Source organism: Aedes aegypti, chromosome 3 (genome assembly GCF_002204515.2).
Source record: "Aedes aegypti strain LVP_AGWG chromosome 3, AaegL5.0 Primary Assembly, whole genome shotgun sequence".
NCBI lineage: Eukaryota > Metazoa > Arthropoda > Insecta > Diptera > Culicidae > Aedes > Aedes aegypti.
This window is the reverse complement of record NC_035109.1, coordinates 33,650,290-33,674,592: the sequence shown is the minus strand read 5'-3', so window position 1 is coordinate 33,674,592 and position 24,303 is coordinate 33,650,290. Positions and strand designations below refer to the sequence as shown.

The 24,303-nt window shown below is 39.0% G+C and overlaps 1 protein-coding gene across 1 annotated transcript in view; it reads left to right on the top strand.

Annotated features, from left to right (window-relative positions):
• The window catches only part of LOC5567377 (myotubularin-related protein 13), a 92,021-nt gene that overhangs the window by 32,520 nt on the left and 35,198 nt on the right, over positions 1-24,303 (top strand). Inside the window, exon 3 of the mRNA XM_021852007.1 lies at positions 24,186-24,271. Within this exon, the coding sequence (XP_021707699.1) occupies positions 24,186-24,271 (86 nt within the window). The remainder of the gene's footprint in view (positions 1-24,185; positions 24,272-24,303) is intronic.

Sequence of the window (24,303 nt, the reverse complement as noted above, 5' to 3'; positions counted from 1 at the left end):
ACCTTTCGGTCGTCGCGCGAATTTTTGTAACGCGAGTAGTCGTGCGTTGTACTTTGTACAACACCCTTGGTTTTGCGGATATTCCAGGACTCTGACCACCTAGAAAGATGACGTCTTCGGCAAAATTGTCCGGCAACTCAAGGGCTATCATTATTTTAGCCAAGAAACTCGGAATTTTGCCACTAGGCGGCGCTAGTGAGCAAAACACTTGTTTCGCAGATCTCAGGATCCTGACCACTTAGGAAGATGGCGTCTTCGGCAAAGTTGTTCGGTAACTCAAGGACTATCATTGTTCGAGCTAATTGATTCAAAATTTTGGCACCAGGCGGTGCTAGTGACCATAAAACATTTGTTTCGCAAATATCTCAGGAGCCTGATCACTTAGAAAGATGGCGTCTTCAGCAGAGTTGTTCGGTAGCTTAAATTCTTTCTTTGTTTAATCCTTAAACAGGGTGTCTACTACCTGGAAAAAACCTGGAAAAACCTGGAAAACCTGGAATTATCAGGGAATTTTTTTCAACATGGAAAAACCTGGAATTCTCAGGGAATTTCGGCCATAATCAGGGAAATTTTGTTGAATCAGTGATACAAGGTAGAATAGGGTTTCAATGCTAGTAATGGGCCCCTTAGTAGCTCAAATTCATTCTAGACGCTTTTCCGCAATGATATCTCAGACGCATATACGTTTTGTGGAGTCTAACAACATATTCAATGTCTTTACTTCATAGTACGTCTATGAAACATACAAAATCATTCGATTTTTCCAGCGAAATATGCATTTGAAAAACTGTTGTCCGAATGCCTATTATAGACCCTCCCGGGGTCCATAATAGGATTGTTTACAAATTTGACGTTACGTATTATGGACCCTCCATTTGATTCCCATGTAATCCGGCTCGCTGCCGACGAGCCTATTATGGACCCACCTGGAAATGCGTATTATGGACCCTCTTGTGTGGTTTCATTTACAAAACTGTTCAAATATCATATATTTATGCGTCTCAAACCAAATATTTTGCCTGAAACTGCTGATTAACAATGTAATCGAAGTTCCCCCGGTGGATTTTCATAGGAATAAAGTTGCTTTGAGTGGTAATTTTATGTTTTTCTGTAGGGGGTCCATAATACGCAAAGGGTCCATAACCGGCATCGACTCCCTATATCTTTTTTGTGACAGAAAATCTTTTCAATCATAAAATTTTTCGGCTGCGCCGCTGTCAAGAAGCTACTAGATATGTTCAGTCCTCAAATTTTTTTAACGATTTTTATTTATCCGACATATAACATGTGTAGATAATAGCGTCCTTATCTTAACTTCTTACCTAACTCTAATCCTAACTTAAGATTAGAAAGTTAAGAAAGGCAAGTACAGTTCCCATTTACAGTTGGGTGTCGTTCATGAGCATATGAAACTTATTTGAAAACAATCTAAATTTCTTCACAAAAATGTTTTTCGACTATTCCACAAGTTCTGAATGAAATTTCCAGGAATGCTTCAGGTATTCTAGTGATTATTTCTGGAATATCTTTATAAACTTCTCGAGGGATGCTATCAGCAATTTTTCAAGGGATGCTCAAATGAATTCCTTCAAAAATGTTGTCAAGAAAATTGTAGAGCTTTGCAACATTATTTCCTCCAGTAATTTTCACATAGATCACTCTGAAAACAAATTACAGTGATTATCCCAAGATTTCTTCCAAATGTTTTTCCACTGATTCATTCAGCGATTTTTTCAGTTGTTACTTCTATGAGATTTATCACATATCCTAATAAAGTTCTTCCACAAAGGGTTTTTCCATAGTTTCGATAACGCCAATTTTTTCATTTTTCATATGTATTCTATAAAACATTCAGCCACGATTACTTTCAGAAATTGCACAGAATTGCTTCTTTCAGACATTATTCGATGTAATATTTTATGATTTTTTCCTAGAATCCCTTAAAAAATTTGACCTGGAATTCCTCATTAAGTTCCTCCAGAACTTTCTCTCAGCATTTCAACAAACTATTATTGCTGTGGTTCAAACATTTGTCTAACAATTTTTCAAATAATATTTCTAATCTCCATGGATTCTTCAAAACTTCATTCAAGGTTTCGCATCAAAAAATCCTAAGAATAATTTTATTAAGAATACAGTAGTATTTTCAGAGATCCTCGTAAGAATTCATCAAGGCATACTTAGAACACAAACAAAAATTTTCTTTAGAAATTCCACTCGGATATTTCTCAAAATTTCTGCCGAACAAATCTGAATCAAACCCTTGACATTTCCCTAGTGAAATTTCTGCAAGACAGACTAGATTTTTTTTATTTGGGAAATAAAAAAAAAATAACAGGAATTACTGAATGAATTTTGAATTTTGAAGATGCTCTAAACGGGAATGTTGAAGAAAGTCCTAGGGAAATCAATGGATATATTTCTTGAGAACCTAAGACATCCTTTGAAAATTTCTCCTCGGTCTTTGTAGGGATTCCTGATGGAATCTCCGAAGTAGTTTCTATGGTTATCCCCAGAAAAGCTGCAGATTGAGTTCTTGAAGTTATCCAAAACTAAATTCTTGGAAGAGTTTCTTAGAAAATTCTTGAAAAACCACAAAAAAAATCTCGTGAGATTGTTGGAGTGAGATGTGAAAGAAATCCAAAGTAAAACAAGCAGGATAACTTGTCCTTACCTCAAGGGACTCCAAAAAAGTCTTAAAATCATTCTTAGAGGACTATCCGTTCAAATGAGGATCAAAATCTTGAAAAAAAAAAAAAAACGCATTCTAGAGAAATTTTGTGAGTGTATCGCTGATGTCCATAATTCAAAATCCCATTTCAAGGGAAAGCTTTTTCCCTTAAGTTCGGATAGACTATTTTCTTCATGTCTAATTATGATCATTAAAGGTATTTTTAGATCATTTGATATTTTTTTTTGTGGAAATAAAAAAAATCACCGAGCTTTATTTTTGTTTTTCTGATGCCGTTTACACGTTTAGAACAAACCGAAAATAAAAATTTTGTTTATTAAAATGAAAAATACTAATGAAATGAACTATTCGTTAATCATTTATGCATTTTGAAGAATTTATACAACCTTGATTTTTTTGACCTGGAAAACCTGAAAATCTCAGGGAATTTCATTTCTGTAAATGAGTAGACACCCTGTTAAAGTTCGAGATTTTATAAAATCGTGGGCTTCGTGGCCGTGCGGTTAGTGTTGTCAGGCAATGAGCGCATCGTGTCATGGAGTGTGGGTTCGATTCCCGCTGCAGCCATTAAAACTTTTCGTCAGGAATGTTTCTCGGTTGTACCATTGGAGCATGCTTGTCCGTTGTCTAGTGTTAAGTTACAGTCTGTGCAGCTAAATGGCTGAAGACGGTGTCCGTGATGATAGTCCCTGAGCTTCTGAACAACTTTGCTGAAGGTACCCGTCTAAAAAGTCAAGATCCTGCAGTATCCGCAAAACAAAAATTTCATGCTCACTAGCGCCGCCTGGTGGCAAAATTTCCTATTTCTTGGCTCCAATAATGATGGCCCTTGAGCTATTGAACTACTTTGCCGAATACACTATCTTTCTACCTGGTCAGGCTCCTGAGATATCTGCAAACAAAAGTTTCATGCTCACTAGCGCCGCCTAGTGGCAAAATTTTGAATCAACTAGCTTGAACAATGATAGTCCTTAACATACTAAACAACTTTGCCGAAAACGCCAACCTTCTAAATGGTCAGGATCCTGAAATATATGCAAAACAAAAGTAAAACTTCCATGCTCACTAGTATCACCTAGCGGTCAAATTCCGAATTAAATGAGGTACCATCAGATAGCGCTTCACTTCCAGAACAACTTTACTAAAGACCCCAAGTATCTATATTATCTGGATTTTGAGATATACCGATTTCAAACTGTGGTTTACTCGAACCGTATATAGTGCGTTCATTATTATGCGACTTCCATGTACATTTGTTGATTTTACCGTATTATAAAGGGCCATACTGTAAATAAAAACTGTCGAGTATTATTCTTAAGAAGATTCTTGAGGAATACATTTTGGTTTGGTGTCGATAGATATCTTTGTTACAAAATGATAGCATATTAATCACAACTGTTGTACAAAGTACAACAGCGCGACAGCCCGAAGGTTAAAATGTTACCAGTAACTATTTCAGGATTTCTTTCAGAGTTTTTCACACTAATTCTATCACTGATTTCTCTAGGCGATCCAGAGTTTTTGTTGATATTCGTTTAGAGTTTTTTTTAGAAAATCTCACAAGATTATCCAAGAGTTCGTTCGCCGAAGTAATTTAATCACCAAGGGCCAAGTTTATAAATAATATTTACAATAAAACGTCGATTTTTCGGTTACTCTTAAAGATAGTTTATTATGCATTCCTTAAAGAATTGAAAGAAAACGGTTTCTCCTAGGTGTTCCTCCAGGGAAATCTATGAAGAACTCTTCCCAGGGTGTCTACTACCTGGAAAAACCTGGAAAACCTGGAATTCTCAGGGAATTTTATTCAACCTGGAAAAAAACCTGGAATTCTCAGGGAATTTTGGCCACGCTCAGGGAAATAATTTTGAAACATTAATTCATGGTTGAATATGGTCACGATTGACTATTTCGAAACTATTTTTGCACACTTTATTCAATATGAAAAATTTCGACAGCGCCGCCTAAGAATGCTACTTGAACGATTCAGTTCATGAATAAACTTGGACGTTTTCCGTGAAATGCTTTCAAATAATTCACTATATATTTATCAGAAAGTACTAAAATCATCGATTATTCGTAGTTCCGGAAAAAATGCCTGTTTGTTGCAGGTTATAAATCTGCTTGCTTGAAATTTTCAAAGGTAGCAATAATATTACGCAGCTTAACAAAGATAACATTTTTGCATGTCTCAAAGATCAAATCAAGTGCCTAGTAAATTTGGGGTTGGTGAATTTGAAGCTGGTTTCGAAAATGTTCCAGCACATTACAATTTTGAACTACGGGTCCTATTAAAAGGAATACTTTTTAATGGGGCTTCTGAATAGACCTTTTTCGTCAGACCAGACTAGCTGTTTAGAGCCCGCTCTCAGAATGTATTTTACGCATTCCTGTTTTCCGTAGAAATTCTAATGAAATACAAAAAAACATTTCATGTCCTTTGCAGAGTTGGTAGCAGGTTTCTTTTAAGATACGTGGTGTCTATTTCAATGCAAGTATTGAAAAGTTTCTATTTTTGACGGAAAATCTCTAAAGTCTCTGTTTTGAAAAAATGGCCTCTTAAGTCACTATACTCATTATATTGCTTGCAGTTAATCCTGATGCAAAACTATACACAGTAACATTCAGAGACTGTATTCCGACAATTCAACAGGCTCATCTAGATTTTTTTCTCAGATCCTTCGAGGAATTAGATTTTTTTAAAGAGTTCTCTCTACCAATTATCCCAGAAATTCATCCATCGACTTTTTGAAGGATGCTTAGAGGAGTTTCTCCAGATTGTGCTCCCGTAATTTCTTCATTTATTTCTTTGATTTTTTTTGAGAACTATCTCAAACTATGCACTAATTCTTCAACCGATTCCTCCAGTTGTTGTTCTAAATAATTTTCCAAAGATTCATATACATAAATTTCTTCAAGAAACCCCACAAAGATTTATTCCACAGTTTGAAGAAATTCGCTTAGGTATTTTACCAAGGAACCCCACAAGAACTCCTACGGGTTTTCATGTGAATTCCTTTAGAGTTCATCCATGGTTACTTCCTGGAATCGCTCAAACAGTTTTTCGAGGAAATCTATTAGGAAGGAAGGATTTCCCAATATACTCTATCGTCGATTCATCATAATGCTCCTATAGATTTTTTTCTAGTAGTTTCTTCACCATTTCATCCAAACGTTTTCCAATGAATATCTCGAATAAAATACCCTCTTCTAAAGGTTATTCAATTCAACTTCTTTGGGGATTCCGTCCGATGTTACTCAAGGAATTATAATTCAGAAAATCCTACGGGATAAGCTATTCGGTTGATTTTTGTTTTCAATATTTCAAAAATTGATAATCTTCAAAAACTTACTCAAGTGTCCAGGAGTTCTTTCAGGGATCCTTGTTCATCAAGAGCTATGTACTTTAAACCTTGCACAAGCTTCATCAGAGTTCACTTCTAAAATATTACTCGTCCAGGTTTTCATCAAAGATTTATTTAATAATTTCTGAAAAATTTTCATGCAATTTCTTTGGATATATTCTTCTAAAAATGTCAGAAACAAAAATATACGAAGACTCACTTTGGAAATATCTTAAAGAATTACTGGAGTAATTTCTTGAGAAAACTTAGAAGATATCTCTAGGGTACATCCAGAAAGTATCCATAGAGAAATTTCAAGTTGAAATGCTAAAGATATCCTGAAAAACAATGTTGTATAAGATTCTAAGAAAGACCCAAAGGTGCTTTCTGGAGAACATATTGTTATTTTAGATGTTCTAAACGGGTATTTTTGAGAGTGCCCAAAAGGAAGCGATGGAAGAATCATTGCATAAAAGTCTAGAGGACTTAAGACTTTGTACGAGAATCTTTGTATGAATTCCTAATGGAATCTCTGAGGTGTTTTCTGTGGTTCTCCTTTGAAAAATCCATATTGTATTCTTAAGGTTTCTAAAATGAAATTGTAGGGGGAATTCTTTGGGAAATAATCACTAAAGAACTAAAGAAATGATTGTTTTTTGTTCAAGTGTTTTGAAGCCGTTTAAAACCTTCTGTTAGAAATAAATTCAAATTCATTCAAAATTAATAATTCGATAATCATTTGTATTTAAGAGTTTTTCTTGAGCCTGGAATTATTTCTTAAGACCTGGATAAAACCTGGAAATATCAGTGAATTTCATTTCAGTAAACGAGTAGATACTCTGTCTTCCAATCAGGAATTCCTTATAATGATTCTCCAGTAATTTTTCCAACATTTCATCGAAGGACTACTTCTGCAGTTCTTCGAAATATTTCTCAAGTAATTTCTTAAACAATAACCTCCATGGATTCTATTCCATGTAATTCCTCAACTATTCCAATAATTCCCCAGAGCATTGCTTCACAAATTATTTTATGAACTTTGATCGATGCTTTTCAAGGAATTCATTGAAATATTACCTAGCGAATCGATTGTTTATTTTTTTCAATAATTATCTTAGCTAAGAAATCCTTCAAAACATTCAAGAAGTTCTTTCAAAGATCCTTGTAGAAGTTCTTCAGAAATACAGGGGATAGGAAAAAAACTGCCAAAATTCAAATGCATATAACCTTTTGAAAAAAAATATGAAATTTGATGCGACGGCAAATTTACAGTAACTTGCTGGGCCACGCATATTGGCCACCGGACAGCGGACTTACTTACTTATTTGGCTTTACATCAATTATCTTGATAAAGCCTCGTCAACAATATTTCGCCAATTCACTCGGTTCATGGCCGCTTCTCTCCATCCTCGACTGTGACCCACGCTCTCCAGGTCCTGGTGCACCTGGTCAATCCACCTAGCTCGCCTTCTTGTTCCGACCGGATTCGTAGCGAACACCATCTTTACAGGGTTGTTGTCCGGCATTCTTGCAACATGCCCTGCCCAGTGTATCCTTCCAGCTCTAGCTACCTTCACGATACTGGGTTCGCCGTAGAGTTGAGTGAGCTCGTGTTTCATCCTTCGCCGCCACACGCCGTTCTCCTGCACGCCGCCGAAGATCGTCCTTAGCACTCGGCGTTCGAAAACCCCATGAGCTTGCAAGTCCTCCTCGAGCATAGTCCACGCCTCATGCTCATAGAGGACTACCGGTCTTATGAGCGTTTTGTACATCGTGCATTTGGTGCGGGAGTGAATCTGTTTTTGACCGCAGTTTCTTCTGGAGCCCATAGTAGGCACGACTTCAGCCGCCTTCGTATTTCCCGACTAACATTGTTGTTGATCCGAGATAGACGAACTCGTCCACCACCTCGAAGGTATCCCCGTCTATCGTAACACTGCTTCCTAGGCGGGCCCTGTCGCGCTCAGTTCCGCCAACCAGCATGTACTTTGTTTTCGACGCATTCACCATTAGCCCGACTCTTGTTGCTTCGCGTTTTAGGCGGGTGAACAAATCTGCCACCGTTTCAAACTTTCTCCCAATAATATCCATGTCGTCCGCGAAGCAAACAAATTGTCCGGATCTCGTATGAATCGTGCCTCGACTGTTAAGTCCAGCTCTCCGCATGATACCTTCAAGCGCAATATTGAACAACAGGCACGAAAGTCCGTCGCCCTGTCGTAGTCCCCGCCGAGACTCGAACGAACTGGAGTGTTCGCCCGAGATCTTCACGCAATTTTGCACACCGTCCATTGTTGCTCTGATCAATCTTGTGAGCTTCCCGGGAAAGCTGTTCTCGTCCATGATTTTCCATAGCTCTACGCGGTCGATACTATCGCATGCCGCCTTGAAATCGATGAACAAATGGTGCGTAGGGACGTGGTACTCACGGCATTTCTGGAGGATTTGCCGCACGGAAAAGATCTGGTCCGTTGTTGAGCGGCCGTCGATAAAACCTGCTTGATAACTTCCCACGAACTCGTTTGCTATAGGTGATAGACGATGGAAGAAAATCTGGGATAGCACTTTGTAGGCGGCGTTTAGGATAGTGATTGCACGATAATTTTCACACTCCACTTTGTCGCCCTTTTTGTAGATAGGGCATATAACGCCTTGCTTCCACTCCTCCGGTAGCTGTGCCGTTTCCCAGATTCTGACTATCAGCCGATGCAGACAAGCGGCCAACCTGTCCGGGCCCATCTTGATGAGTTCGGCTCCGATACCATCCTTGCCAGCGGCCTTGTTATTCTTGAGCTGTTAAATGGCATCCTTAACTTCGCCCATCGTTGGAGCTGGTTGGTTTCCGCTGTCCGCTGTGCTGACGTAGCCATCGCCTTCGCTGTCCTGACCTGTGTTCTCTGCGTCATTCAGGTGTTCATTGTAGTGCTGCTTCCACCTTTCGATCACCTCGCGTCCGTCCGTCAAGATGCTCCCATCCTTATCCCGGCACATCTCAGCTCGCGGCACGGAGCCTTTGCGGGATGTGTTGAGCTTCTGATAGAACTTTCGCGTTTCTTGAGAACGGTACAGCAACTCCATTTCTTGGCATTCCACCTCTTCCAGGCGGCGCTTTTTGTCCCAGAATAGGCGGGTTTGCTTTTTCCGCTTCAGTCTATATCGTTCCACGTTTTGCCGTGTACCATGCTGCAGCATTGCAGCCCGCGCCGCATTCTTCTCCTCTAAAACCTCCTGGCACTCCTCGTCGAACCAATCGTTTCTTGAGCTCCGTTCCACATATCCGACAACGCTTTCGGCAGCGTCGTTAATGGCTGCTTTAACCATCCTCCAGCAGTCCTCAAGAGGGGCCCTATCGAGCTCGCCCTCATACGGCAACGCTGCCTAAAGATGCTGCGCGTACGCATTGGCAACATCCGGTTGTTTCAGCCGCTCGAGATTGTACCGGGGCGGGCGTCGGTACCGTACATCATTGATGACGGATAGTTTTGGGCGCAGTTTCACCATCACCAGGTAGTAGTCGGAGCCAATGTTAGCGCCACGATAGGTTCTGACATTGGTTATATCGGAGAAGTGCCGTCCATCGATCAAAACGTGGTCGATTTGCGATTCTGTCTGCTGAGGTGATCTCCAGGTGTACCGGTACGGGAGGCTGTGCTGGAAATAGGTGCTACGAATGGCCATGTTCTTGGAGGCGGCAAAATCTGTCAGTCGTAGGCCGTTTTTTCATTGATGTGAAATTAGGATGGTCCGCATGGTTTACATAATCAGAATATAAACTTGTTTGATGATGCTTGATACACAATGTTCTATAATGTTTTAAAACAACCAATTTGGAGCAACTTTACAGAAGAACCCAAATTTCTATCTCTAATGAGTTATGATTTTTTTTAACAAATAAGTCAGGGTGGTACTAAAAAATCATTTTTTCTTGATAACCTTTTATACGAAAATTTCTCGCAAAACATTGTTCCAAGCACGTTTAGAACTTTTGACGTTTGCCGAAGAAACTACTATTCTATCTCTTATGGATACAGAGTTATCAGAGATTTTCTTTGAAAAAATGTTGTTTTCAAATGCCGATATCTCTGGAAGGCGCAAACGGATTCTCAATCTTTTGTCGCCATTCTATATTAATGATAAAAAAAAACTTCTATATTAATGATAAAAAAAACAGTAAGTTGAATATATTTCTTTTCTGAATTGCTTATAATTAATGTTAAAAACCTCATTTAACCCTTTGGGGCCTGATTTTTTCCAAGAACTATTATACAGTTTTTTCATCGCCTTTCAATAGTTTTGGTGCTCAAAATGCTAAACATAACAAGAAATGATGACAAATATTTTTTTGGGAGATGCTAGGTCTTCCAAACTGCTCTTGAGTTCATAACATAAAGTCTATGCTTGTAATAACAACCTTGTTCATCATACAAGGTGATGAACTGTAATCTACCGTATATTCTGAACCTTCTGAGTGTTCAGCAAATTTTATCAGATCATTTCGAATGTTCTAGATTATCTAACTTGTCGGGATGATCAGTACATAAGATCTACAATGCGATGAGAGTCAGGATTTAGTGGTAATAAATTAATAATTACGAAACGAAGCACTTCCGAAACATGGTGTATTCGACAAAGTTTCCAGTCATAATTAGCGACATCTATTGGGAAGCATCCATAAATTATGTCACGTAAAAATATACTATTTTCAACCCCCCTGCTTTTCACTTTTTGTTTGAGAACAATTTGTGAAAACGTCAGTAGAGTCTAAATGCGTAAACGAGTAGAAACACGTTTTGAATATATGTGTTTGTCGACGAATCTTCTTCTTTTTTCTTGGCATATCGTTCCCACTGGGAGGAAGCTGGCTTCTCAGCTTAGTGTTAGTTTAGCACTTCCACATTTATTACCTGAGATCTTTCTCAGCTAATGACCTTTTTGCATGGATATATCGTGTGGCAGGCATGCGCCCATACTCTGTGCCCAAGGAAGTCAATACTCTTTCCTTTGCGAAAAGATCCGGTAATCGTCATACAAATCTCGAGCTCTACTTGTTTTTTGCAATCGTGCAACACGACTATCCGTGTAGAGGCGTCACTACTGTACTGTCACAGACAAACAACCATAACACTCTTGAGAAGCTCATGGTACATCCGACCGGGAATCGAACCCGGAACCCTCAGCATGGTCATGATGAATACCCGCGTCTTTACAGCTTCGGCTATGCGGGCCCTATATAACCTGGTAGATTATATAACTGAACTCTATTTAGCGAAAAAAAAACACTGCCACAAGGGCAGATTCTGAGCTCCAGGATAGTTTGGAAAAGCTTTTGAGATTCTCAGAGGTCAATATATTCCGTTTGAGTTGAATATATTATTATTTGCAGCGTTGCCAGATCTACGGAAATTTCCGTAGATCTACGGAATTGAGCACTTTCTACGGATCCGTAAGATAATTCTACGGAAAATGTATATTGTCTACAGAAAGCTACGGAAATTCTCATTATTCTACGGTAATTTACGGATTTTTCCAACAGAAATCTACGGAATTGCAAGGCCGGGGATCTCTCCCCCCGCTTATCACTTTTCGTCTACGGAATGATTTCCAAAGGAATCTGGCATCGCTGATTATTTCTAGCGCAAGCAACTACTGCTGTAAATTTCGAGAATTGAGCTTCGGGATAGTTTGAACGTCGTAGAATATCCCAGGACATGAAAAGGCATGTGAAACAGCGTTTTTCTTGGCATAATAGGTATGTATTACCAAGTACGAACATCAATTGTATTTTCAAAAGGCATTCAAGCTACTTTTATACTAATTATTCTATTTGTCAGACTTCTGCATGTTCAGGATGTTCTAGGTTGCCAAGTAGGACATTAAGGCATACACCTAAAATTTTTCCCTGACAGGGAAGTATATTTGCAAGGACTTTTCCGAAGACAGTAAATTTTATTCATTGGTTCTTTTTATGCAGCCATTTTCCAACTGCGGTCATAAATGACCGTGCCGGCCCCAAAGGGAAACCTTTGATCATTTTAGCGAGAAAAGTTACTGGAACAAGGGTAGACCTGAAGTTCTGAACTCCAGGAGGGCCTGGAATATCACCAACGTTCCTTGAAATAGCCAATTGGTCTGTGAGAAGGTTCAGTGAGCATGGTAGATTATATAACTTCACTCAGTTTAGAAGGAAATATTACTGGAAAAATAGTAGACCTGAAGTTCTGAAGTCCTGGGGAAATTTTTAAGGATCTGCAATACCTTAATCGTTCCTTGAAACAGCATATTGATCCATGAGAAGGTTCAGTCAACATAGTAGATTATATAACTTCACTCAGTTTAGAAAGAAAACTTACTGGAACAAGGGAAGACCTGTAGTTCTGAACTCCAGGGTAATTTGGAGGGCCTGGAATACTCCAAACGTTCCCTGAAATATCTTTTTGATGCGTGAGAAAGCTCAGTGAACATTAAATAACTTCATCGTTTAGTAAGGAAAAATACTAGAACAATTGTAGATCTGAATTTCTGAAATCCGGGGTAATCTGGGTGGCTCGGAATATCCCAAACGTTCCTTGAAACAGCTAATTGATCCGTGAGAAAATTCAGTGAACATGTTAGATTTTATAACTTTACTCAGTTTAGCGAGATAAATTACTTGGACAAGTGCAGACCTGACGTTCTGAACTCCAGGGTAATTTGGAGGGCCTGGAATATCCCAAACGTTCCTTGAAAGAGCTTATTGATCCATGAGATGGTTTAGTGAGCATGTTAGATTATATAACTTCACTCAGTTTAGTGAGATAAATTACTGAAACAAATGTAAACCTGAAGTTACGAACACTAGGGTAATTTGGAGGGCCTAGAATACCCCAAACGTTCCTTGAATTAGCCTATTGATCCGTGACAAGGTTCAGTAAACTTGGTAAGTTATATATCTTTACTCAGTTTAGCAAGAAAAAATACTGGAATAAGTGTAGACCTGAAGTTCTGAACTCCAGGGTAATTTGGAGCACCTATAATATCCCAAACGTTCCTTGAAACAGCCTATTGATGCATGAGAAGGTTTAGTGAACAGGACAGATTTTATAAATTCACTCAGTTTAGCGAGATAAATTTCTGGAATAAGTGTAGCCCTGAAGTTCTGAACTCCAGGGTAATTTGGAGGGCCCGGAATACTCCAAACGTTCTTTAATACATCCTATTGATACGTGACAAGGTTCAGTAAACATTGTAGATTATATAACTTCACTCAGTTTAGCGAGAATAACTACTGGAACAAGTGTAGACCTGAAGTTCTGAACTCCAGGGTAATTTGGAGGGCCTGGAATATCCCAAACGTTCCTTGAAATAGCTCTTGAGATTCTCAGAGGTTGGTAGATTCTATTTGAATTTGTAATGTTATTGTTTTCAACCCAAACAATTACTGTTACGGTTGTAGATTTCAAAGAGTGTGTTTCAGGACAGTTTGGACGTCCTAGAACATCCCAGGACATAGCAAAGCAAGTAAAATAGTGTTTTCGTTAAAAGAGTAATTCTGTATTATCTAGCCTGAACATCATTTATGTTCACAAACAGCATTTCACGCTTCGTATGCACTTATAGTTCAATTTTCCAAACTTCAGGATGTTCAGGATGTTCTAGGTTGTCAATTAGGTCATAAAGGCATATACTTCATATTTTTCTCTGACAAAAGAGTATATTTGGGACAACTTTGCCGAAGAGAGTATATACACTCCCGTGCAAAAGTTTGGGTTCACCCCCTCAAAAACATACAAAAGTGTTCTGTCCATATCTCTGTGATTACACGTCCAATTGAAACTCTTTAAGCCGCATTCGAAAGGCAAAGAGTTATTCTTACTTCGTATGTATTTTTCCAAAAACATTTTTTGAATTTTGTATACTAAATTTTTACTTAAAGTTGTGACATTTTTCAAAAAACACACTGAAAAATCATATCTAATTTCCTAAGCATTGGGTCGACCAAAAATTTAAATCAAAGTGTCATTAGAATCGTAATCTTATATTCTTTGAAGAGACCCCACGAAATTTTGGCGGAAAAATCTGGAAAGTATTCAAAATCAATGAAACAGTCAGTCAAGTCATCGTGCAAAAGTTTGGGTTCACCCCTCAGTATGATGCAAATCGTGCAAAAGTTTGGGTTCACCTGAGCCGCACGCACATCATTTTTGTCAGTATCTCTGCCGTTTTTCAACCGATTTTAATAGTTTAAAGCTTTTTTGAGCGCAAATAATGGCGCGTACATAATTGGTTCGAGATTTCACAGATTTAAGTATGTTCAGGTGAACCCAAACTTTTGCACGATAGACCATACTGAGGGGTGAACCCAAACTTTTGCACGATGACTTGACTGACTGTTTCATTGATTTTGAATACTTTCCAGATTTTTCCGCCAAAATTTCGTGGAGTCTCTTCAAAGAATATTAGATTACGATTCTAATGACACTTTGATTTAAAATTTTGGTCTACCCAATTCTGAGGAAATTAGATATGATTTTTCAGCGTATTTTTTGAAAAATGTCACAACTTTAAGTAAAAATTTAGTATACAAAATTCAAAAAATGTTTTTGGAAAAATACATACGAAGTAAGAATAACTCTTTGCCTTCCGAATGCGACTTAGAGAGTTTCAATTGGACGTGTAATCACAGAGACATGGACAGAACACTTTTGCATGTTTTTTAGGGGGTGAACCCAAACTTATGCACGGGAGTGTACATTTGTTCATTGGTTCTTTTTTTACAGCATTTTTTTTACTGCGGTCATATATGACCGCGCCGGCCCCAAAGGGTTAAGTGGTATTTGTGTAGTGTGATAGGTTGAGGTTAGGTAACCGTGAGTATGCTGAAATAATGTTAAACAAATGAGTTTTATAATTATTTAACTATTATTAATAGCCCATTTGGCTCAATCGAAAGATCTTCGGATCGTTGGGTCACTAGAAGATAGATTGTTGGGACATTAGGAGCTTAGGGAGAGAGACCGATGTGAGTAGGAGGATGCTCTACTGTTCACACAAAAACAACTGTGTTTGCTCAAAGGACCTTGAGAATCCCACGCCCAACACGCACCAAAATATAAGCGACAGATAAAATTTGCTTTGAACATGATCTCGGAAAATCCGTAACATTTCCAATGTCCGGTGGCCGATATGCATGGCCAAGTAAGTTACTGAAACTAGACCAAATTTCCCATTGCTTCCAGATGCACCCAATTTCAACAATTTTTCCAAAAGTTATATGCATTTGAATTTGGAAAAAAATTGCCTATCCCCTGTATATCTACTAAACGTATATATACTAAAGCTCTGGAGCAATTACAGGTTGAAATTCTTGAAGATGTTCTAAATGGAAGTTTGGAAGAAAATAAGGGAAATCGATAAATGAATCGCTGGGTAAATCCCTGGTGTCTTAAGTAATTTCTCGGGTTATCTTGAACTCTTGAAGGTACATTGAACGAAATTTTCGGAGAAATTCCTTAGGAATTCCGTTGAAAATCGCTATATGAACTAATGAATCAATCTTCGGAGTAATGTACAGTGAAACAACCTCCATGAGTCGATGTTCCGTGACTCGATTTCGACTCATGGGACCATACTAAAACAAAATGTCATGATTACTAAGATGATCCCCTCAACCAGTTCTCCAAAGCATTTCTGTTCCATGAGTCGATGTAGGGACCCATCGATCCTTGATTCTACAGTATGGCCCATAAAAAAATGCGAAAATTATTTGAACGTGAATATAGCATCCACAGGCGTTATTTTCATTGTTTTTGATAGTGAATGTAATTTATGATTATTGTAGTTTATTCTGACATAACTTCGCTATCCAGGACAATTTTTGTCATATTTTTCTTACTGTCCCAAATAATGTAATAAAGCAAATAAGTTCAAAAGGTTTTTCCGCCCAAAGCTAGAAACAGTGTCTGATTGTCGTATACTTTGGTGATAAACTTTCCACCTTCAAAAATCACGCTTTATTGTTGAACATTTTAGTTTGTTTGGTATCAGAGGATGGAGGAGTTCTTAGAGAACGTGTTCTTCATGACCACAATAAAATATTTTGCCAGGGTCATAGTTTTGAGGGCATTTGCGTCTTATAGGTTTGATATGCCTTTATTGTTTGTCTAAGTTGAATAAAAAATGAATATGGAGGACTATAACAGATTTTGAGGATAAAATTTGAGCAAAACGGAGCCGCTTATCATACTTATACGAAGGTTCAATCAAAGCTCTCAAAAATGAACCGTTTTTTCGAAAATATATTTAAGTCTCCAATTACCCAAGTATGAACCGATTCCATCATTTGATATGGGCGTATGATGGACACAAGGCCTGTGAAGAATCTCACGCCATCGTTGATCTTTTAGAAACTTCCATCACACAGATATTGAACTCGACGTCCGCATGATAAAATTTGAAGGTATGCTTCCAATTCCTCTCTGATAAGGTGAAAGTAACAGATAAAAATCATGTCCAAAGCGAAAAACTGAGTCTAAATAGATTAAACAACACAAAAAAATAATAATATTTATGTTGCATTCACATTTTCTATGTTAAAACTACCATATAACATGATATGATGATTTTCGCATTTTTTATGGGCCATACTGTAGTTTGGTTCATGTCTGGTCTACCTTTGGTCTATTTTTTCAGACATGAGCTCTCGTCTCTATGCTTTCTTTTTTTAGACACTCAGTTGATATTTCACATACTGTTTAATGCTTAAATGTTTTCAATAATATTATGGAAGCATTATTTATATGAGTATAGATCATATGAAACCAATAATCGCATACGTGACCTTTATTCAAAAATTGATCCTGAAAATATAGTTTCGAGATCGAGATAGAAGCAATTTTTATGATCAGAGCATTTTCGGGAGGGGATTTGGCATGAAACCTATCTAATATCTGAAATATATGACAAACAAATACTGGAAAATTATATTAAATTTTTGCAGGAAATAGTTAAAGAATTTTCAGAAGAAAAACGAAGGAACTATTAGGAAATTTCTAGAGCAAATATCTTCAAGAGTTTCTGATGAAACCGATTGGAAAATCTGTGAATAAAATCTTGCATAAATTTCTAAAGTAATTCCGGGTGAAAAAAAAATTCCAATTTTAGCGTTCCGTAATAAATGGTCGCTACCTTAGCCTCGAAAAAAAAGATGTAAGGTTCCTTGGAGGCTAATGTATTGGAGCATACACTTTTAAGGACATTTAAGGATTTTTACAATTTCATAGGATTTTCAAGCATGGGGTCCAGATGAAGCAATTGATGCTAATAAGTCGAAAATCCATTGATATTTACTCAACTTTTTAGTAAATCCACGAATTTTCATGCTCAAAAATCCAAATTCAAATTTAGTATCAATAACAGCAGGCAGGTTAGACATTTTTACGAATACTCGGTGCGAATAGTATCATCGTACCAGCCACACGATACACGAATGCAAAAATGGCAACGAAGGCTCTCAGTTAACAACTGTGGAAGTGCTCATAAAAACACTAATCTGAGAAGAAGAAGAAGAAGAAGAAGGCTCTATCTCAGTTGGGACGTAACGCCAGAAAGAAGAGGAAGAAAAGGAGGATCATCAAATCACATAAAGGGCCTAACTAATAAAAACAGCTTTGTAGAAGGCAGTTTTTGTCTAAACCTTCATCATAAAGCACTAAATGCATCTTTTTCCTCGTAAATCTTCTGTTAATACCATAGTTTCTGTCTTTCTTCGTTTCTGACGTTACTCATCTTAGTGTTCTTATGCGTATTAACTATGAGCTTTCTTTGCCAATTGATTATTTTTGCATTTATATATCGTGTGGCGAGCACGAAAATACATAAAGTCCTTGGAAATCGAGAAAACTTCCTTTACGAAATAATTCTCGACCGGTGATATTCGAACCCACGACCTTCAGCATGGTCTTACAGAATAGCTGCACGTTTACCGCTACGGCTATCTGCGTCCCTATACAACATTCAACTTTGGATCTCAGGTAGACATATGAACATCTAAAATTAAAACGTCTATTGACCTGATTTTGTAATACTGAAGTTACAAATAAAATAGTGTATCAATTACAGCGGGCATTTAGCTCCATTCCGTCTGTTACGCTACAAAATTATGTTTCATGCAATGTTTCCCGGGCGGTGTCTATCGAAATAAATAAAAGCTATTCGACTACAAGCGGCGATGTCTACATGATGTGCGATGAAATTGATTGCCTTCGAGAGCACGCGTGCGGTCATTAGCCGCTCGCTTGCTACCGACGACCGAAGATAGGTTCTGTCGTCGTTGGTACACCAATTAGTGACCACGAAAAAGGCCAAACTGCATGACCGGCGTAACCGACTCCGGTTTTTGTACCGTTTCTGTACAATGATGATGGTGATGACACAGAGATCGCGACGCACGCAGACAAGGGCGGCCTTTAACAATGGAAAGCGTGTACCGTAATGGAGGGTAACATCGATCATTTTTTTAGATATTTATTAAAAAATGCATCCTAAAATGCAAATGTTGCAAGTTTTATATTTATAGGGCAAGTACTGGTGATTGCATACTTTATTTTTTTTTTCTGGTAGTTTTAAGTGTGTTATTGTTTTTTATGCGATTTTTTGATTTAGTTGGTATGGGATAATATTGATCAACTATGTAAAACAATGATCGGTAACATTGAAAATGTCATTCCTCACTGAAATCATGATCCAGAGCCAGATATGACAGAAACCCCTTACAAGACATTTGCTTTTAGAATTATTTTAGAATTTCAAACAACTTGAATCGCCAAATACGCCTGAAGGTAGGCAATTTTCTAAGGAATCCTGAATTCTTCATATTACCTCGTCAATTTTGATAAAATGAAAATACTTATGAAAGTTTTGAACAAAACTTAATTTTCACAAAATCCTTCATTTTCATTACCTTATGAGTTTCAAAAAGAGCAGCATCATTAATGCATTAAACATATTTCATCGATAAATGTTGATTCGAACTTCTTACTAGGAGGGACATTCCGATCAATTTAACCCAGTTTTACGGTTTCATACGTACTTACCGACCGGCAGTTAATCAACGGGGCACGACCACAGTTTGTGGATCTTTTGCTCTGTCAAGGTCGAAAATGATGTATCTATGATGTGCGGTAGATTTCATACCACCGCCCTCCTAAATAGGGTCTGATTTCGTTTCAATAGCAATCACAGTATGGGTATTTAACCTTTTGACTCGGAGGAATTGTTATTCGATTTCGATGCTATTGATGCTTGTTTATTGCCAGTTTTGATTAACCGAGAGGTGATATGTGTCATCGCATTTGAAAAGGATCCGAACTACGACAATTACCTAATCAAAGTAGAGTTTTGGCATTTTGTAATTCATTATCTCATTTTTATCGTTTTTGTCAGTAATTCCGAACCTTTTTGGAGTTGCGAGACCCCCTTGAAAGTCCTTTAAGTATACCACGAGGCCCAAACAAGAGTGTGAAATATATTTTTGGAAACTCTCATGCTGAGAAGAATCTCTCAGAATCCTAAAAAGGATTCTCTCAGCATCCTGAAAAGGATTCTCTCAGAATCTTAAGAAGGATTTTCTCAGAATCCTGAGAAGGATTCTCTCAGAATCATGAGAGGGATTTTCTCAGAATCCTGAGAAGGATTCTCTGAGAATCATGAGAGGGATTCTCTCAGAATCCTGAGAGGGATTCTCTCAGAATCCTGAGAGGGATTCTCTCAGAATCCTGAGAGGGATTCTTTCAGAATCCTGAGAGGGATTCTTTCAGAATCCTGAGAGGGATTCTTTCAGAATCCTGAGAGGGATTCTCTCAGAATCCTGAGAGGGATTCTCTCAGAATCCTGAGAGGGATTCTCTCAGAATCCTGAGAGGGATTCTCTCAGAATCCTGAGAGGGTTTCTCTCAGAATCCTGAGAGGGATTCTCTCAGAATCCTGAGAGGGATTCTCTCAGAATCCTGAGAGGGATTCTCTCAGAATCCTGAGAGGGATTCTCTCAGAATCCTGAGAGGGATTCTCTCAGAACCCTGAGAGGGATTCTCTCAGAATCCTGAGAGGGATTCTCTCAGAATCCTGAGAGGGATTCTCTCAGAATCCTGAGAGGGATTCTCTCAGAATCCTGAGAGGGATTCTCTCAGAATCCTGAGAGGGATTCTCTCAGAATCCTGAGAGGGATTCTCTCAGAATCCTGAGAGGGATTCTCTCAGAATCCTGAGAGGGATTCTCTCAGAATCCTGAGAAGGATTCTCTCAGAATCCTGAGAAGGATTCTCTCAGAATCCTGAGAAGGGTTCTCTCAGAATCCTGAGAGGGATTCTCTCAGAATCCTGAGAGGGATTCTCTCAGAATCCTGAGAGGGATTCTCTCAGAATCCTGAGAGGGATTCTCTCAGAATCCTGAGAGGGATTCTCTCAGAATCCTGAGAGGGATTCTCTCAGAATCCTGAGAGGGATTCTCTCAGAATCCTGAGAGGGATTCTCTCAGAATCCTGAGAGGGATTCTCTCAGAATCCTGAGAGGGATTCTCTCAGAATCCTGAGAGAGATTCTCTCAGAATCCTGACAAGGATTCTTTCAGAATCTTGAGAAGGATTCTCTCAGAATCCTGAGAGGGATTCTCTCAAAATCCTGAGAGGGATTCTCTCAGAATCCAGAAAGGGATTTTCTCAGAATCCTGAGAAGGATTCTCTCAGAATCCTGAGAAGGATTCTCTCAGAATCCCGAGAAGGATTCTCTCAGAATCCCGAGAAGGATTCTCTCAGAATCCCGAGAAGGATTCTCTCAGAATCCAGAGAAGGATTCTCTCAGAATTCAGAGAGGGATTCTCTCAGATTTCTGAGAAGGGTTCTCAGAATCCTGCTCAGAATCCTGAGAAGGATTTTCTTAGAATCCTGACAAAGATTCTCTTAGAATTCCGAGAAAGATTCTCTCAGAATCTTGAGAAGGATTCTCTCAGAATCTTGAGAAAGATTTTCTCAGAATCCTGAGAAGGATTCTCTCAGAATCCAGAAAGGGATTCTCTCAGAATCCTGAAAGGGATTCTCTCAGAATCCTGAGAGGGATTTTCTCAGAACCCTGAGAGGGATTTTCTCAGAATCCTGACAAGGATTCTCTCAGAAGCTTGAGAAGGATTCTCTTAGAATCCTGAGAGGGATTCTCTCAGAATCCAGAGAGGGATTCTCTTAGATTCCTGAGAGGGATTCTCACAGAATCCTGAGAGGGATTCTCTCAGAATCCTGAGAAGGATTCTCTCAGAATCCTGAGAGGGATTCTCTCAGAATCCTGAGAGGGATTCTCTCAGAATCCTGAGAGGGATTCTCTCAGAATCCTGAGAGGGATTCTCTCAGAATCCTGAGAGGGATTCTCTCAGAATCCTGAGAGGGATTCTCTCAGAATCCTGAGAGGGATTCTCTCAGAATCCTGAGAGGGATTCTCTCAGAATCCTGAGAGGGATTCTCTCAGAATCCTGAGAAGGATTCTCTCAGAATCCTGAGAAGGATTCTCTCAGAATCCTGAGAAGGATTCTCTCAGAATCCTGAGAGGGATTCTCTCAGAATCCTGAGAGGGATTCTCTCAGAATCCTGAGAGGGATTCTCTCAGAATCCTGAGAGGGATTCTCTCAGAATCCTGAGAGGGATTCTCTCAGAATCCTGAGAGGGATTCTCTCAGAATCCTGAGAGGGATTCTCTCAGAATCCTGAGAGGGATTCTCTCAGAATCCTGAGAGGGATTCTCTCAGAATCCTGAGAGGGATTGTCTCAGAATCCTGAGAGGGATTGTCTCAGAATCCTGAGAGGGATTCTCTCAGAATCCTGAGAGGGATTCTCTCAGAATCCTGAGAGGGATTCTCTCAGAATCCTGAGAGGGATTCTCTCAGAATCCTGAGAGAGATTCTCTCAGAATCCTGACAAGGATTCTTTCAGAATCTTGAGAAGGATTCTCTCAGAATCCTGAGAGGGATTCTCTCAAAATCCTGAGAGGGATTCTCTCAGAATCCAGAAAGGGATTTTCTCAGAATCCTGAGAAGGATTCTCTCAGAATCCTGAGAAGGATTCTCTCAGAATCCCGAGAAGGATTCTCTCAGAATCCCGAGAAGGATTCTCTCAGAATCCAGAGAAGGATTCTCTCAGAATTCAGAGAGGGATTCTCTCAGATTTCTGAGAAGGGTTCTCAGAATCCTGCTCAGAATCCTGAGAAGGATTTTCTTAGAATCCTGACAAGGATTCTCTTAGAATCCCGAGAAAGATTCTCTCAGAATCTTGAGAAGGATTCTCTCAGAATCTTGAGAAAGATTTTCTCAGAATCCTGAGAAGGATTCTCTCAGAATCCAGAAAGGGATTCTCTCAGAATCCTGAAAGGGATTCTCTCAGAATCCTGAGAGGGATTCTCTCAGAATCCTGAGAAGGATTCTCTCAGAACCCTGAGAGGGATTTTCTCAGAATCCTGACAAGGATTCTCTCAGAAGCTTGAGAAGGATTCTCTTAGAATCCTGAGAGGGATTCTCTCAGAATCCAGAGAGGGATTTTCTCAGAATCCAGAGAAGGATTCTCTCAGAATCCAGAGAAGGATTCTCTCAGAATCCAGAGAGGGATTCTCTCAGAATTCTGAGAAGGGTTCTCAGAATCCTGAGAAGGATTCTCTCAGAATCCTGAGAAGGATTCTCTCAGAATCCTGAGAATCAGAATTGGGTCTCTCAGAATCCTGAGAGGGATTCTCTCAGAATCCTGAGAGGGATTCTCTCAGAATCCTGAGAGGGATTCTCTCAGAATCCTGAGAGGGATTCTCTCAGAATCCTGAGAGGGATTCTCTCAGAATCCTGAGAGGGATTCTCTCAGAATCCTGAGAGGGATTCTCTCAGAATCCTGAGAGGGATTCTCTCAGAATCCTGAGAGGGATTCTCTCAGAATCCTGAGAGGGATTCTCTCAGAATCCTGAGAAGGATTCTCTCAGAATCCTGAGAAGGATTCTCTCAGAATCCTGAGAAGGATTCTCTCAGAATCCTGTGAAGGATTCTCTCAGAATCCTGTGAAGGATTCTCTCAGAATCCTGTGAAGGATTCTCTCAGAATCCTGTGAAGGATTCTCTCAGAATCCTGTGAAGGATTCTCTCAGAATCCTGAGAAGGATTCTCTCAGAATCCTGAGAAGGATTCTCTCAGAATCCTGAGAAGGATTCTCTCAGAATCCTGAGAAGGATTCTCTCAGAATCCTGAGAAGGATTCTCTCAGAATCCTGAGAAGGATTCTCTCAGAATCCTGAGAAGGATTCTCTCAGAATCCTGAGCAGGATTCTCTCAGAATCCTGAGCAGGATTCTCTCAGAATCCTGAGCAGGATTCTCTCAGAATCCTGAGCAGGATTCTCTCAGAATCCTGAGCAGGATTCTCTCAGAATCCTGAGCAGGATTCTCTCAGAATCCTGAGCAGGATTCTCTCAGAAATTGCACACATTGAGTAGTGTTTTCAGTGCGAATGGTTTGATAGACCGCTATATTTTTTTGCTGCTTGTAAAATACAAGGCGAAATAAGCTTTCTAGAAAATATACACTTTTACACCTTACATGAGCCAGAGGCATACACTTGATTCACTTCTTTTTCTTTCTGGTGTTACTTCCCTACTGGAATAGAGCTCTGCTGAGTTTACTATAAGTGCTTCCACAATCAATCACTAAGAGCTTTCTTAGCCAATAGATCATTTTTGCCTTTTTGTTTCGTATGGCAAGTATAAGGATATTCTATGTCCTTAGAAGTGAAGAAACAATTCTAACCCAAAAAGATCCTCGAGTGACGTGATTCGAATCCATGATCTTCAGCTTGGTCTTGTTGAATAGCTGCGCGTTTACCACTAGGGCTTTTTGGTTAATTTTAAATAAGAACATGAAACGAGCTCACCAATTGATCACTCATCTTTGGTTCAAATATAGTGAATACCGACATCACTCCATAGAATCTTCAATAAATCTCTGCTTACCCATGCAACCAGAGATGAAATGTGTACCTACGTTGAATTTTTGGGAAACTCTGAGCAAATGGTGCGGTTGTCTTGAACATAAATCTTCAGAATAACATTTGAAATTAGAGTATAGTTTATGTGTGCCAGCTGTGAACTAATTTATGTTATTCTCTCCTTAACAGGCACTGGATCCCGCACTGGAAAAATTCTACAACGTTTCCCAGAGAAAGATTGGGCCGACACTCCTTTCATCGAAGGCATCGAATGGGTATGTACAAATGATGTCTTCTTTCAAACCTG